This window comes from Equus caballus, chromosome 12 (assembly GCF_041296265.1).
Source record: "Equus caballus isolate H_3958 breed thoroughbred chromosome 12, TB-T2T, whole genome shotgun sequence".
NCBI classification, from domain to species: Eukaryota; Metazoa; Chordata; class Mammalia; order Perissodactyla; family Equidae; genus Equus; species Equus caballus.
Genome location: NC_091695.1, coordinates 42808695 through 42824964, shown reverse-complemented (window position 1 = coordinate 42824964; position 16270 = coordinate 42808695). Strand labels below are relative to the sequence as shown.

General features: G+C 59.5%; 1 protein-coding gene across 4 annotated transcripts; it reads left to right on the top strand.

The window, feature by feature from the left end:
- Positions 1-145: 145 nt before the first annotated feature.
- Positions 146-16037, top strand: MAP3K11 (mitogen-activated protein kinase kinase kinase 11). 4 transcript variants are annotated; one of them, XM_023654459.2, is made up of 10 exons: positions 146-2431; positions 6741-6921; positions 7102-7250; positions 7367-7542; positions 7682-7925; positions 8455-8568; positions 9217-9352; positions 9441-9532; positions 14142-14546; positions 15170-16037. In XM_023654459.2, the coding sequence occupies exons 1-10, from the start codon at positions 1690-1692 to the stop codon at positions 15505-15507; spliced, it is 2577 nt and encodes an 858-aa protein (XP_023510227.2). In that variant the 5' UTR covers positions 146-1689; the 3' UTR covers positions 15508-16037. The 4 variants fall into 4 exon arrangements, with proteins under 4 accessions (XP_023510227.2, XP_070086289.1, XP_023510225.2 ...); XM_070230188.1 differs by having other exon boundaries at positions 148-2431; positions 15194-16037; XM_023654457.2 differs by having other exon boundaries at positions 1181-2431; positions 6699-6921.
- The last annotated feature ends 233 nt before the right edge of the window (positions 16038-16270 follow it).

The following is a 16270-nucleotide window of genomic DNA, read 5'->3' as shown; positions in this document are numbered from 1 at the left end:
GAAGCAGGAGCCGCGAGCCGCCAGCCTGCAGTGGCGCATGCGCCCGACGGGCCCAGTTGGGACCCGGAAAAGGAAAACCTTACGGCATGAATGCGCAAGCGCAGGGAGGTGATGGAGATAAAAAGCGGCGGAGCCCTGTGGGCGTGCGCAGAATCTAGGTGCAAGGGAAAAGATCCAAAAGTAGAAGCGCTTGAGCGCATGCGCACACCTAGGCAGCGCCAAGCTCGCGGAGACCCCCGGGCGGAACCGAAGGGATAGTTGGGTGGCCATTGGGTAACGGCGGCGTTAACTGGCGTAAAGCTCTCCCAGTGAGTTACAGGAGGCGGGGAAAAGGATGGAGGCGTGGACTCCCCAGGGGTAGGGCGAGAGCTCTCCGCTGCCGAAGCACGCCCCTCTTGGTCCGCCCTTTTAGTGCTGGACCTCAAACGTCATGACCGTCTCTCTGCCCAAGCGGCCTCTACTTCCGGGTCAGAGCTCAGACCTAGAGTGTAGAGGAAGACCCTCGAGAACAGGCAGGAATAGTCGAAATAGGAAAGCGTCGTCTTTCTTAAAGTGACAGGCTCAAGGCGATTGGGGGCAACCCAGCGGTTGTAAGGGACGCTTAGCTATTCTGAACCCTATCACGGGGCAAATTTCGGGGACAACAGTCTCAGGTTTCTGCCCACTGGGGAAGGGGCGTGAAGAAGTGGATTGTTTCCCAGGTGAGGAGAGCCTTAGACGACCCCTTCCAAGAGCTTGAGGTGCAGCCAATTCCGTCCTCCTCCAGTCTTCGCCAGTGGAAAGCGGAGCTTCTGGCCCCTATTTCAGATATGAAGAAAATGAGGCACAAAGAGGATGGGTCACACAGCCCTGCAACTTCGTAGCCAAGAGCAGACTCCGGTTCGCCCCACTCCCAAGCCAAGTTCTTCACCCCATTTTGCTGATGCGTATGCAGAGGGCGGGGATGGCCCGTCCTTAGCAGAGACCAACTTCGACCCTAAACCTGCTGTGATGGGGCGTCGGGCCTACCTTTCCCCTCCTTCTGCCCCTCCTCGCCTGCCTACCCTGGAACTCCCCGGCCCAGCCGCCTGCAGCCTCTGGGAGGGGAGCGGTGCTACCCGCTCGCGTCATCTGATGCTGTTTCCTGCAGGAGGGAGAAGAGCGGAAAAAAGTGAAACTCCACCCTCCACCTCTGCCTCCCGCCCCCGGGGCCAAAGTACAAAGGGAGGAGGAAGAAGAGAACGGGGTTGGAGCCGTCGGGCTGAGGGAGCCGGGCCGGGAAGAGGCAGCTCGGCCCAACTAGGGACGCTCCAGCCACCCCCTGTGCAAAAAAACCTAACCGGAATCCAGGCGCTGCCCCTCGCTGGCACCACCTTACACTTGGCGGGTGCCAGAGCCAGGCTCCCAGGACTGCTCCGGAACTGAGGGACGCCCTGGCCCCTCCGAGCTAGCCATGGTGAGACGCCGGAGGCCCCGGGGTCCCACCCCGGGAGCCTGACCACACTGCCCTGGGGTGCCGTCCTCTAGAAGCCCGAGATGCGGGGGGCCGGGAGGCGACACTCCTGGCTCCCCAGAGAGGCGTGGGTCTGGGGCTGAGGGCCAGGGCCCGGATGCCCAAGTTCCGGGACTAGGGCCTCGGCAGCCAGCAGGGGTGGGGACCAGGGACACCCAGGGAAGGTCCCCCACACGCCCCAACGCCGGCTCCCAGCCATGGAGCCCTTGAAGAACCTCTTCCTCAAGAGCCCACTGGGGTCATGGAACAGCGGGGGCGGTGGGGGCGGTGGGGGCAGCAGCGGAGGAGGCTGGCCGGAGGGGTCCCCGAAGGCAGCGGCTTATGCCAACCCTGTGTGGACAGCCCTGTTCGACTATGAGCCCAGTGGGCAGGATGAGCTGGCCCTGCGGAAGGGTGACCGTGTGGAGGTGCTGTCCCGGGATGCAGCTATCTCAGGCGATGAGGGCTGGTGGGCGGGCCAGGTGGGCGGACAGGTGGGCATCTTTCCATCCAACTATGTGTCTCGGGGCGGCGGCCCGCCCCCCTGCGAGGTGGCCAGCTTCCAGGAGCTGCGCCTGGAGGAGGTGATCGGCATTGGTGGCTTCGGCAAGGTATACCGCGGCAGCTGGCGAGGTGAGCTGGTGGCTGTGAAGGCAGCTCGTCAGGACCCTGATGAGGACATCAGTGTGACAGCTGAGAGTGTGCGCCAGGAGGCCCGGCTTTTTGCCATGCTGGCACACCCCAACATCATTGCCCTCAAGGCCGTGTGCCTGGAGGAGCCCAACCTGTGCCTGGTGATGGAGTACGCGGCCGGTGGGCCCCTCAGCCGTGCCCTGGCTGGGCGGCGTGTGCCCCCCCATGTGCTGGTCAACTGGGCCGTGCAAATTGCCCGTGGGATGCACTACCTGCACTGCGAGGCCCTGGTGCCTGTCATCCACCGAGACCTCAAGTCCAACAACAGTGAGTTTTGGGGAGCGTGGTTGGAGGGTGGCATGGCCCAAGCACACACCCACTGCCAACTCTCAGTTGAGCCTACCTGGGGACCTGCTGAAAGCAGGAGCTCCTGCCCTAGGGGAGTTCCACTTGACCAGAGACCTTTGTGCCCCAGCCCCAGAAGGAGTCCTTGACCCCAGCTTACAGCTGCCAAGTTAAAAAGTTGGGATCGCTCAGGTGGGCCATAATCATTCTGCCTAGCCACGGCCACCACCTCAAGGGAGTAGAGTACTGGCTGCTGGCATTTCTCATCTCCCCTCCCCTACAGTTCACACTTGTGCTGTTGGTGCCCGGCTCTCCCCTCCACTTGTGGTGGGTAGCTCCTCTTGAACAGACGTCTCAGAGGCGATAGCCACCCTTGGTGGCCAAGGCTGGGACCAGGGCTGGACCCACCCCTCCCCTGGCTGCATGACCTCTAACGGGTTATTTCAACTCAGAGCCTCGATTTCAGATTCTGTAAAAAGGGAGTGACTGGGAGAGTGAAACCGTTTCATGGACTAGGGAAACCCTGGCATCTGATGCCCGGCGCGCCGTGGGTCCTCAGCTGTGGATATGGACATTCGAGGGCTGGATCGCCAAAACGGCCTCACCTGGCATCAGCACTTAGAGTGGGTGTGGTGGAGACTGGAGCAGTGAGGCACTCCATCTCCAGCCATTTCCGGCCCCACACGCTGCGCGGCATGGGCCCGAGACAAGCAAGTGACAGGTTTAGAGGGCTTCCTGAAGCAGGCAAGCTTCAGACCAGAAGAAAAGCAGGCAGCGTTCAGAGAGGCCCACAGTTGTTGGCAGGGCCTGATGAGAGCAAGGGTGAGGAGATAGGACCCAGCACAGCCATGGGGACAAGGGCTGAGTCTGCTGGGACCCAGCGTGCAGGCTGTAGAGCAAAATGAAGTACAGAGGGGCCGGTGGGGTTACAGGAGAAACATGGGCAGCTCTTGGAGGGGTGAGCATGGATATTTTGAGCCTCCTTGCTTGGGCTGGCCACAGATAAGGGGCTTGAGGGGAGCAAAACACCAGGACCCAGTGCCATGGAGTCAATGCCAGGGCTAGAGGAGCTGGGGAGGCCTGCCAGCCCTCCCACCCACTCCTCTCACCCATAGTAAGGGACAGTGGCCACCCCTCAGCCTCACTCCTGGACCCTAGCCATCTAGGGACCCCTACTCCCTGCCCCAGCCTGAGGGGGATTCCCCGAAGGCCCGGGGGGAGGGGACTCTGTCTTCTGTTTTTCCTCTAGTTTTCTTTCCAGAGAAAATGGAACAATAGCCCAGGCCCCTGCTCCCCACCCTCCCCACCGCTTCCTGCGTTTCCTGCTGCCCCTGAGCCGGCTTCCTGCCCCTGCTCCAGCCTCTGCTCCCTCCCCAGCCCAGCTGCCTGCAGGAGAGGAAAGAGCTGGGGGTGGGGGGTTTGTGGGAGAGGAAGGAGCCAGGGCTTATACCCCTACCCAACCCCCCCCATCCCCTGTGTCCTTCCAGAGTCTGGCTGGTGGTAAAGGGTAGCCAAGGTACCCTCAACCCCCCAAGCCTGGCCTCCCACCTCGCAGACCCCAGTCCTAGGCCCGGGGTGCTGTCTGCGGGATTGGGGGGGAGTCCCTGGGCTGGGGGTGCGCAGGCAGGAAACAATGGCGTGATTTTCCTGGACAATGGGGGCCTTGTGAGGAAGCCTGGCGGGGAGAGGAGGGGGAATTCTCCAGGCCCACGAGTCACAGGACTGACCAGCCAGCCCGGCCTGGGCCTGACCTCCCCTAATTCTCCCCCAAAAGGAGCCCCCCCGTTTGAGACCTGGCCCAGGCCTCCCAGAAAGGAGAAGTAGGGACCATGGCAGGGAAGCGGAAGAGGTGTGAGCAGCCTAAGCCACTCCCAAGCCCCACAGAGGCCAGCCTAGGAAGGGGACTGGGGACCAGGTCCCTTGTAGTGGCCAGGGAGCCAACAGTGGGGGCTTGGAGCCTGGGGATCTCTAGCCCCCTCTCCTCCAGGTGGCCCCTGACCACCCCAACCCCAAAGGGTACAACAGACCCCAGAAGAGCAACTCGGGTTGGGACAGATTCGAGGCACTTGGAAAAACGAGTGGGGACATGGATGTGAGGATGAAGATGCAGGTGTCAGATGGAGCTGGGGGCAGGAGGTGGCAGAAAGGCCACCAGTACAAAGAAGTCCTGAGACTTGGGGTGAGTTGCTGCCCCTCCCTGGGCCTCAGATTACCTGACTGAAAGGGGGAGGCTGGCCTCCCAGCCTGAGATACTGGTGCAGAAAGGGCTTCTCCAGCCTGCGAGGTACCACAAGTGGCTAGAGACCCAGCCAGGAAGCAGCAGGGATTGGTCTTCAAGAGGATGGGTGGGTCCTGGCACCAAAGGAGACGGGAGTCCGTCCCTGACTCAAGCACACAGACCCCTCTGCCTGGTCCCACTCCAGCCACCTGCCCCCAGCCTACTGTGATTCTTTGGAACGACCTTGTATAGGGCTTCCTAAACAGGGTGGAGGCTGTTGTGAAGGGGGAAGTAAGTTGTGATAGAGGATGGAAAGGACGGAGTTGACACGAGAGATGTCAGTGGGCAGAATGTTTAGGACCGCTGGCATTTAGTAGTTGCTCCCACCAGATGTCAGACCCCGAGCCAAGGCCTTAGACAGTGTCATCTTGTGTAGTACTCAGGATGACCCTCAGAGGTGGGTTTTGTCATCATCCTTGACTTTATTTACTGTTCAGGACTCAGCCCCGGTCTGGCTCAGAGGAGAGGGTAGATGCAGGACCATTCTCTGAATTAGGAGAAATTGCAGGAAGATTTGCCAGGCACCGTGGGACGATGAAGGTGGTTGTTGAGGGCACAGGGCAGCTGTTGGGCAGCTGAATCGACTTCTAGCCTAGAACTCCAAACGTGGGAGGTGCCAATGGGGAGGGGGCAGCCGAGACAGCCCGGGGGCGGTGGCAGAGGTTCAGGAGAGGCCAGGCTCTGAGAGCATTGAAAAGGCTGAGGGTGGGGAGGCCCTGGAGGAAACAGCACAAGCAGCCAGAGGCCCCAGGAGCCAAGGACAGTGGGGAGGGGCTGGGCGGCAGTGCCAGATGCCCCCATGAGGCCCAGAGAACTTGGCCAGCAGCAGGAGCAGGGGTTGTGGCTTTCGGCCTAGAAAAGTGAATATGCTGGTTCTGCCACCTCCTCTGAGAAGTCTTCCCTGACTCACCAGGCTGGGTTAGGCGCCCATCCCCTCTGCCCCACCCCCAGTACCCTGTGCTGCCCTTATTCTGGTGCAGTGACCCCGAGCAGGACTGCTGAGAAGTGTGCCCAGAAACAACCCGTGTTCAGAAATGTCCTTGGCTTGGATGTCATTTCTCTGTGATGCCCTCAGCTCTACCCAGAAAAGCAGAGAGGCCCCTTCAGACTCTTGATGACTTTCTGATTTTGTCCTCTTTCTATTCCTCTAACACTTCTCTCATTTGAGCCATGTTTGTCTTGAGAGATCTGCAAGCTGTTGCTTCTCCTCTCTGTACAGAGTTTGGTGGCCCCATTTGGGCCAAAGCCATGAGCCCCTGCCAAGTCTGACCATCCACTCCTACATTAGCCCCAAGCTCCTCCTTTCTGGCCAAGACCCACTACTTTCTTAGACCCTCCCTTTCTCCTCTATCCAAAGGCATCAGCAGATAAGTCTTAGAGTCTTTCTCTCCCCTGGGAGTGGCTGCACTGGCCACCATGCGATATGGGTGCCAGGGGTCTGCGGTGCCTGCTGGGCCTCCTTCTTGCCAACGGTTTCCCGCCTGCTCCCCACTGAGGGAGGTTCTGATTCACACTCCTGCCTCAGCATAATGACAAGACATGGGTTTCTCTTGAAATCGGAGCCACAAAAGCTGAGAGGCTGCCATATTGCCAGTTTCTATTCACTCCAGTATTAGGAAAAAGTTACAGGACTGGCCTTGGAACCACACAAACCAGGTTGGAATCTCTGCTTTATTTGTGTATGACCTTGGCCAAGTCATTTCCCTGCTATTTCGTCATCTGTAAAATGGGGATAATGGTGTCTACCTCACAAATTTGTGTGCGTGTGTGTGGATGCTAGAGCTGAGTGTAAAAGGTCTGGCCTCTAGTTGTCCCTCCGTAAATGATTCCTGGCATTTTTATTTTTGTCTGATTCTACCCCAACCCCAGCTGTGAGCTCTGCAGGGCAAGATCACCTCAGTGCCCCCAGTGCCCAGCCAGGATGTCTGTTGGATGACAGTTTGCTCCCAGCTCTTCCCTTGTCCCCACCAGCTGAGCCTGGAGCACCCACAGTCCTGCCCTCCTCTTCCCCAGTTCTGCTGCTACAGCCCATTGAGGGAGACGACATGGAGCACAAGACCCTGAAGATCACGGACTTTGGCCTGGCCCGCGAGTGGCACAAAACCACGCAAATGAGTGCTGCGGGCACCTATGCCTGGATGGCTCCCGAGGTTATCAAGGCCTCCACCTTCTCTAAGGGCAGCGATGTCTGGAGGTGCGGCCTGGGTAGAGGCTGGACTGGGCCAGCTACGGGGCTGCAGAGGGCAGATGTGGCTGCCAAAATCTAGGGCTGGGCAGACAGGCAGAGCCCAGAGGGAGGGACCCTGGTTGCTTTGGGGTGAAATGGCAATGAGTGAGTAGAGGAGGGGACACAGACCCTTTGTCTCGCCCACAGCTTTGGAGTGCTGCTGTGGGAATTGCTGACTGGGGAGGTGCCCTACCGTGGCATCGACTGCCTTGCTGTGGCCTACGGAGTGGCAGTTAACAAACTCACATTGCCTATCCCATCCACCTGCCCCGAGCCCTTCGCACAGCTTATGGCCGGTAAGGGGACGGGGCAGGGGGTGGGGGTGAGGATGAGTGGAAGAGTTCCTTGGCCCAGGACACATCCACCCACGGACTCTTTCTTATTCTGTCCCTCCTCCACTCCGTGTCCCCAGACTGCTGGGCGCAGGACCCCCACCGCAGGCCCGACTTCGCTTCCATCCTACAGCAGTTGGAGGCACTAGAGGCGCAGGTCCTGCGGGAAATGCCGCGGGACTCCTTCCATTCCATGCAGGAAGGCTGGAAGCGTGAGATCCAAGGCCTCTTCGATGAGCTGCGGGCCAAGGAAAAGGTGGGAGGAGTCGGGGTCTCAGGGTTGGAAGGGAACGCCGGGAAGGAGTGTCTCCCCGATCTCCGTGGAGCAGAGAGTGGGGGTGGGCGCCAGGGTGCGTACTCGGCTGACCCCACCGCCTTCACTGTCCCGGGCCCAGGAACTACTGAGCCGCGAGGAGGAGCTGACCCGCGCGGCGCGTGAGCAGCGGTCACAGGCGGAGCAGCTGCGGCGGCGCGAGCACCTGCTGGCCCAGTGGGAGCTCGAGGTGTTCGAGCGCGAGCTGACGCTGCTGCTGCAGCAGGTGGACCGCGAGCGGCCGCACGTGCGCCGCCGCCGCGGCACCTTCAAGCGCAGCAAGCTCCGCGCGCGCGACGGCGGCGAGCGTATCAGCATGCCCCTCGGTAAGGGGCGGGTCCCAGCACGCCGCCCGCCATTGGCTGCGTGGCAGGGGGCGGGGTCAGGCCTGTGTGCCGGCCGCACTGGGATTGGCTTAGGGTGTTGGTGGGTGGGCCAGTGAGCTGAAGGCCGGGAGGGGCGGGACCAAGCGTGGGTTTTCTGTCTGTGGGCGGGTCCTGGCGGAAATGTTTGCAGGTCGGTCTGGGAGTGGCTGCGGCCGGGAAGGGGCGGGGCTCTTGAAAGTTCTGGGGAGGCCGAGGGGCGGGGCGGGGCGGGCCGGCTCCCGGGAATCTCCTGCTCCGCCGCTCTCCTCTGGGTGGTGGAGTCCAGGCGGTGGCTTTCCTTACTGAGAGCCTGGGGCGCGGGAAGGCAGTGAGACTGGCCCCAGTCACACAGCCACCGTCCAGGCCCGATCCTTACACTGCCTGCGTGGCCGGGGAGCCGGCCCAGGGCGCCGGCGAGTTGGGATCCTGGTTGGGATCCTGGCTCTTCTTCCCCACAAACCTGCACCGTGCTTCCCCCTCTCAACCCCAGACTTCAAACACCGCATCACCGTGCAAGCCTCGCCTGGCCTGGACAGGAGGAGAAACGTCTTCGAGGTCGGGGCTGGGGACTCACCCACCTTCCCCCGCTTCCGGGCCATCCAGTGTAAGAAACCTCGCCTCCCCTGCCTTTCCCCACACCCGGTATCTTTCTGTCAAACCTTGTCCTCGGAGGTGGATCCCACCCACTATCTCCTCGTCTTCCTCCCCGCACCCAGGGTCCCTCTCCTATCCGTCTAGATTGTACTTTTCAGTTCCCCAAGCAGCATTTATTTTACTAATTTTTTTAGCCAACAATTGTATGACACTATGCACCACTCATTTTCCTTAATGCTTTGCTAATGTTAGCTTAATTCCTCACACTTATCCTGTGAGGTAGCTATCATTAGTATTATTATCTCTGTTTTATAGATGAATAAAGTGAAAAAAGTAACTTGCCTAACGTCACATAGCTAATAAGGGGCAGAGCCAGAATTGGAACCCAGGCGGTTTGCCCCAAGGTCTCTACTAACTACCCAGCAGCAAATGCCAGCTGAAGGACTAAATGAGATGTCCTACCCCACTGCCAGCCCCGGGACCCAAACCCACCTACCCTGTCCCAGTTCTGTTCAGTTCTCTGTGGCCCAGAGCCCACTCTGGGAATGATACGGGGCCCAGCCTGCTCCCCTGCCCCTGGAGCTTGACTTTCATGATGGGAAGATGAGGATCAGGGCTCCTGAACTCAGCTCAGATTCTACTGGTTTTCCCCCCACAGTGGAGCCTGCAGAATCAGGCCAGGCGTGGGGCCGCCAGTCCCCCCGACGTCTAGAGGACTCAAGCAATGGAGAGCGGCGAGCGTGCTGGGCCTGGGGTCCCAGTTCCCCCAAGCCTGGGGAAGCCCAGAATGGGAGGTGAGTGCCTGAGTGCCCCCCACCCCAGCATCACCTGCTTCCCAACAGTCCTGAGACTCACAGAGCACAACTCTCCTCCTCTCCCCAGGAGAAGGTCCCGCATGGACGAAGCCACGTGGTACCTGGATTCAGATGACTCCTCCCCCTTAGGATCTCCTTCCACACCCCCAGCACTCAACGGTGAGTGGTGTGTCTCGCCCAAGCAGGCTCTTGCTGCACTCCTTCTGTGGGTACTATGGGGAGGCCTCAAGAAGCCAGCAGGCAGGGCAGATCATTCCTAGAACCCAGGTCTGGCCCATGACTGAGCTGGATACAGCCCAGACCTCAGAGGGCCCAGAGTCTGGTCCCCCTGTTCAGGCCTGGCCCTGTGGCAGCCACTGTGCCCTCAGCAGGCTCTAGGGAGGGAAGGAAGACAGGCAACTGTAGGAAGACAGGGATAGTAGAGGGGAAGACCCCCCATTTGTGACCCAAGGGAAGCTGGGCCCAGAGAGGGGAAGGAAACTGCCCCTGTGGAGTGGAGCCAGCCAGGCAGCTGTGCCACACTGTGCTTCTCAGAGTCCCTTCTGGGGAGCCCCAAGGAGGAGAAGAGGGTAAGAAAGCTGAGCAGGTGGGGATCCCAGGCCCATTCTCCCTGCCTCTGGAGCAGTTCTGGGCCTTCCTGTGCCCCATGATGATACAGTCCTGTGAGGGAGGTGCTGTTATCATCTCCACTTAGAGACGATGATGCTGCTGAGGCTCCGAGAGGTGAGCTTACCTACTAAAGGCCCCAGCTGAGCATTTGAACCAGAGATAGTTTGGCTCCCATGCTCATAGCGAGCTTGCTCGGAAAGGAAGCTCTCTTGAACAAGGGGTTTCTCTCCTATAAACTGCCTGGAAGCTAGGGGGTGGGGCAGCGAGTGGGGCTCCCATGTCAGAGGGATGAGGACTCAGCTCAGCTCTGCCCAGCATTGGTGAGGGCTAGAAAAGTGCAGCCTCCCTCGCTTATGGCTCTTTCAGAGTCCCCAGCTACACCTGCTTCTCCCAGCCAAAATATAGGGCCCGGCCTAGCTGCCATCAGAGCAGAGTCCTATTTGGCGAACAACTGAGCCTCGCTCCTCTCACCCCACCCAGCCCATCACCTCCGCCATTACCTAACCTGCTTTCAATAGTGGTAACAATTGCTAACGTTTATTAGGTTCTTTTTACATGCCAAGCAATACTGTGAGTGGGTACTATTATTAGCTCCATTTTATAGAGGAAGAAACTGAGGCACAGAAAGGTTAAGTGGTTTGATGTAGGGCACACAGCAGAACAGGGATTGGAACCCAGGTCTGACTCCGGAGGCAGGGCCCTGGACCCCCATCTGCTGCACCATTTGCTGCCCCAGCAGTTGCGTTGCCCCAAGCTGGCTGTGCTTCAGGCACTGAACTGAGAATCAGAAGGCCAAGGGGGCTGCCTGGATTCACCTGCTCTAGAAAGTACCAGGCCAGAAGGGCCAATGGGGGATGTGAGTCAGTCTTGTCGACCCAGGCATGTAGGTTGAAGCAGCGCTGACCATGGTCTGCAGATCCCCTTGGCCTTGCCTCTCTGAACAGGCACAGGGACACAAGCGTCTGGACCCCATCCTTCTCAAGCAGGGACGTCACCTGCTGCAGCCCAGCTGCTACCTGAGCACTTGGGTCCCCTAGCTCAAGCCCACACTCCAGTCACTATCTTGGGCCCACGAGAGTACGTGACCTTGACCTCCCAGCCACCTACAGAGTCAGAAGCCTGGCTGAGAATCAAAGAGGGCCCTATGAGATTGTCCCAGGCATAAGCCACACCACTGGGAAGCCCCATCTGTCGTCGTTCCCCCGCCCCCGTCCCACCCGGAGATTCTGGCCCCCAGGGAGCTGGTCACAGTGGATTGTATGTTGATGGTATAGTCAGTCTACACTGGGAGGATTCTTGCCCTGGAGCCACTAACTCCACGGGGGCCATGTCCTCTCCCTGAGGCCCCACAGAAGCGATTTCACCTTCATCTCTGGGTTAAGCATGCTTGTGCCGTTTTCTCCTAAATAACAGGGTTGCCAACTCTTACTGCCAGGAAGCTTAGAGGTGAATTCAAATCCTTGCCCAGTGACCTTGGGCAAGTCACTTAACTCTTGGAACCTCAGTTTCTCAGACCATTGTCTGCAGGAACCTCGTTCCACTCCTTTTGTGTACTGGCCTCCAGCTTCACTTCTTTTTGTCCCATTTCCCTTGCTTATTTTAAATATGTCTTTCCCTTGTTCTGTTTAAACTCACTATAAATTATCAGTTTCTTCACCTGTAAAATGACATAATAATGATAATCTTATGTGGTTGTTGCCAGGATTATAAGAATGGATTCTTCCATCAAACAGGTACTGATGCATTTCGTGAGCCAGGCATCAATGCGTTAGACACCCACAGTGGCCTGGGAAGGCTTCAAGAAGAGGAAAAAACTCTGGTTTTCCTCTACACACTACTCCACTTCTGACACCAAATATTCGAGATTTTTCCCCACATTGACCAGTTCTCTGGGCGTCCTACAATTCAGTTCACTCTGACACTGTCTACCTGGAGTTAGCGGCAGAGCCCAGAGGTCAAGGGCTCAGTCCCACAACACCGCTCCTCCCCACTGCAGATGCCAGTCACAAGTCCGGGGTGTCGTCTGTGCTTTTGACCAACCTCCCACGACCCCCTCCTCAGGTTTAATAATTTGCTAAACAGCCCCCAGAACTCAGGAAAACAGTTTACTTACGAAATTACCTGATTATAATAAAGTACACAGATCCAGAACAATCAGATGGAAGAGATGCATAGGGCACAGTCTGTGGGAAGGGGCACAGCACTGCCCTGCCCTCCCCAGGCACGCCACTCCCAGCACCTTGATGTGCTCACCAACCCAGCTCTCTGCACCCTTTCGATTAGGGTTTCTTTGGAAACCCTATTTCATAGACCTGATCGATTGATCCAAACACTGGCCACTGTGGGACAGAACTCAATCTCCAGTCCCTCTCGCCTCCCAGAAGAGGGTGGGGGCTGGAAGTTCCAACCCTCTAATCACCTGATTGGTTCCCCTGGCAACCAGACCCCATCCTTAGGGGCTGTCCAGAAGCTCCCTCATTCATTTGAACTCAGGTATGGCTAAAAGGGGTTCCTTGTGAATAACAAAAGACACTCCTCTCACCTTGATTGCTGTCACTTAGGAAATCCCAAGGATTTTAGGAGCTCTGTGCCAGGAATGAGATGAAGACCAAATATATATTTCTGATTATGAATCACACTATCACAGCTTCATGGAGGAGGTGACATCTCAGCTGGGTCTTGAATGGTGAATAAGGGATCTCTGTAAGCTGAGGTTGGACAGGTGTGCTGGGCAGAGGGAATAGTGTGTGCGCAGGTGTAGGGCTCACCAGACCTGAGGAAGAAGAAACCTGGCTGGAACTCAGACTGTTGAGAGCCAGGGAGTGCCCGGCCTGCATCCCCCGGGTCTGTGGAACCCAGTGCAGCTGCAGGACATGGGTCAGCAGATGTTTGTTGAATGACTGAGTGAATGAGGCTGGCAAAGCAGGTCAGAAGCAGCTCAGGAAGGGCCTGGAACTGATGGGAAGTTCTTAAGCAGAGACTTGGCTGTAGCAGATTCGCATTTTATAAGGCAGTGGCCATGGGGATGGGGCGTGGGAGGGGTGGATGAGAGTCAGACCGGGTCAGGGTTGCGGCCGAGAGCAACCGCCCCAGTCAAGTCCTGGTTCATAGTAGAAGCTCAGTTTTCCCAGCTTTGCATTTCTTCCCCTGGACACCCAGCCCAGTGCTCCATTTCAGGCAGGCCCACTCCATGCCTGGCCCGAGGAGGAGGGAAGAGGCTTCGAAAGCCCGGCCAAGGAGCCTGGACTTTATTCAAGTGGCAACAGAGAGCCATGGCAGGTTCTGGAACCAAGGAGGGCCTGACAAGATTGGGGTTTGTGGGAGGCCATCACAGACCCCCCTACCTCCTCAGTGATGGGTTCCCCAGTCCCAGCCCAGGTGCTCTAGAGTGGAGTCAGGCCAACCCTAGGCCCACAAGTAGGACACGGATGTTCTGAAATCCAGAGCAAAGACTGGGGGCAACCGGTGGAGAGCAGAGGCTCTGCCGCCCCTGCCTGGAGTGAAGTCAGCTCCACCCCTCACTGGCTGTGCAGCCTTAGACAAGAGCCTTAACCTCTCTGAACCCCTGGCACAAACAACTGACCTCTCTGAGCCTCGGTTTCCTCATTTCTGGAATAGGCACAGTGATACGTCCCTCCTGGGGCTATTGTGTACGTTGCAGTTGACCTGTGTGGAAGCCACTGCTGGAGTAGCAGGTGTGCAGAAGGGCCAGGGCTGCCCAGCCAGGAAGACATGGGCCCAGGGCTGCAGTACCAGTCAGTGGGGCCAGCCGGGTCCCTGGGGCCCTGCAGATGCCCCTGGCTGGCCATTGAGGCCACTGAGGCCCACTGTGGTTTGACAGCTTGCCTCCTGGGGGGCTCTCTTTCTCGGTCCATGGGCCATCTCTCAGCTCCAGGGCGCCTGGCTGCTTCCCAGGCTTCCCTCCTGCTGGTTCCTCAGCCTGCACTGCCCTCCCCACACACCTGCTTCTGCAAGGCCAGCGTGTCTGTGCGTGCGTGTGTGTGCGAGATGGGCAAGGCAGGTGGGCTGGGGGAGCACCAGAGCCAAGAAAGAATGTTGGGAGCGGAACTCAGTTCTTATTCCACGGCCAATGAGAGGCCCCTTTGCCCCCCGCTCCCCGAGATGGCCTAACCTGTGTCCCCCGCGCCCCCACCGGCAGGTATCCCCCCGCGGCCGAGCCCGGAACCCGAGGAGCCACGGCGGCCCAGCCCCTCGGAGCGCGGCAGCAGCTCGGGGACGCCCAAGCTGATCCAGCGCGCGCTGCTGCGCGGCACCGCCCTGCTCGCCTCGCTCGGCCTGGGCCGCGACCTGCAGCCGCCGGGGGGCCCGGGCCGCGAGCGCGGGGAGCCGCCGCCAACGCCCCCCACGCCGCTGTCCACGCCGTGCGCAGCCGAGCCGCCCCCGTCCCCGCTCATCCGCTTCTCCCCCAAGACGCCCGACGCCCCCGCCTCCCCGCTGAGCCCCGACGCCCCCAGCCCGCCCACGCCCGCGCCCCTGCTGCTCGAGCTGGCTGTCCCCGCGGGCCAGCCATCCGCCAAGAGCCCCCGGCGCGAGGAGAGGCGCGGTGAGTGGCCGAGGCAGGCCTGCGCGGTGGCATGGCAGGGAGGGGCTGATGGGGTCATGCGGGGCAGTAAGGCGGGACGCAGCTGTCTGCTGGACCTCAAACCGGACCCTCAGGGCGCTGCGCACGGATTTAGGGAACTGAGTTCTAAGTTAAGACCCCCAGTGGCCAGGGGGTGAGGCCGGCCAGGCCAGTTGTGAAATAATAGAAGTGTAATAACAATGGTGACAACTATGATGACAGCACACTCCTACTGGTTGCTTCCTTGTGCCATGTACTGTCCTAGTGCTTTAGAGAGATTCACATTTAACTGTAACAGCCCTGTGAACTCGGTACTCCTGTCATACCCATTTTTTCGATGAGGAAAGTTAAGGCACAGAGAGATCCAAGGAGTCAGGGCTCCCACCAGTAAGTGAAAGTGAGCAGAGCTGGGATGCATGCCTTGACCGGTAACCACAACATAATAAACAGATGCACCATGGGGCAGAAGGGAATGAGGAAGTTACAAGTCAAGTAGCTCACTGTGCGGATGGGGAAACTGAGGCCCAGCGCAGGGCAGTGCGTCCTGGGAACACCCAGGAGTTGGTGGCTGTCTGACCCTGTGCCCCCTCCCTCATCCTTCATAGGAAGCACTGTCTCGCCCCCACCAGGGATATCTCGCTCTGCTCCTGGCACCCCAGGCACCCCACGCTCACCGCCCCTGGGCCTCATCAGCCGACCTCGGCCCTCACCCCTTCGCAGCCGCATCGACCCGTGGAGCTTCGTGTCAGCTGGGCCACGGCCTTCGCCCCTGCCCTCGCCACAGCCTACGCCCCGCCGGGCGCCCTGGACCTTGTTCCCAGACTCGGACCCTTTCTGGGACTCTCCACCTGCCAACCCCTTCCGGGGGGGCCCTCAGGACTGCAGGGCACAGACCAAAGACATGGGTGCCCAGGCCCCATGGGCACCGGAGGCAGGGCCCTGAGTGGGCCAGGCTGCTCCCCCACGCTCCTGCTGCCCTGAAGGAGCCACAGCATACACTGGAACAGGAGCCGGGCACATCTCTGTAGTTGCCTTGGTTTCCCCCAGGGACCGCCCTCTTTGGGGATCAGGAACACTACACTGCACAGGAACCCTTCACACTGGATGGGGGCCTGCACCCCCCACACACCTGCAACCTGTGGGTCCCCCGACTTACCTGCCCCACTGGGGCCCGACACTGTACCCAGCTGGTTGGGAGGACCAGAGCCTGTCTCAGGGAATTGCCCCCAGGGGTGGTGCAGGGAGGAGGGGAGGTGCAGGGGAGAGGGGCCGGCCTCAGCTGTCACCAGCACTTTTGACCAAGTCCTGCTACTGTGGCCCCTGCCCCAAGGTTCAGTGCCTGGACCCCCTCCTGCCCTGGGGGTCATCTGGGGCCAGGGGTCTCTGGGTGCCTTCCTGCTGCCCCGGCCAGGGTTGGGGCCTCGGCCTCGGGATCCAATGAAGCCAAATAAACTCCCCAAGCTGTCTCCCCAAGCACAGCCTGTCACCTTTCTTAGAGGTAACCGGGGAGCCAATCTATCACATGACCCTGGTGACCTCTTGCCCCCAGCACACTGGGCAGTTGGCTGGGTCTGGGCGGGGATGCCTCGCGCCACCCCCCTCTCCTGGGATCGAGTCCACTGGCCTCAGGCACCCACACACGCGCTGGCCTCACCCACCTTCTCCCCACCTTGCAGGCCTTTCCCACCGTTTCAAGTGACTGCATT

Coding starts and splice junctions, on each gene's coding strand:
- MAP3K11 (XM_023654457.2), top strand. CDS start 1,690: ATGGAGCCCTTGAAGAACCTCTTCCTCAAGAGCCCACTGGGGTCATGG. Junction 6,922..7,101: donor AAGGGCAGCGATGTCTGGAG/GTGCGGCCTGGG, acceptor TCTCGCCCACAG/CTTTGGAGTGCTGCTGTGGG. Junction 14,547..15,169: donor CCGGCGCGAGGAGAGGCGCG/GTGAGTGGCCGA, acceptor CATCCTTCATAG/GAAGCACTGTCTCGCCCCCA.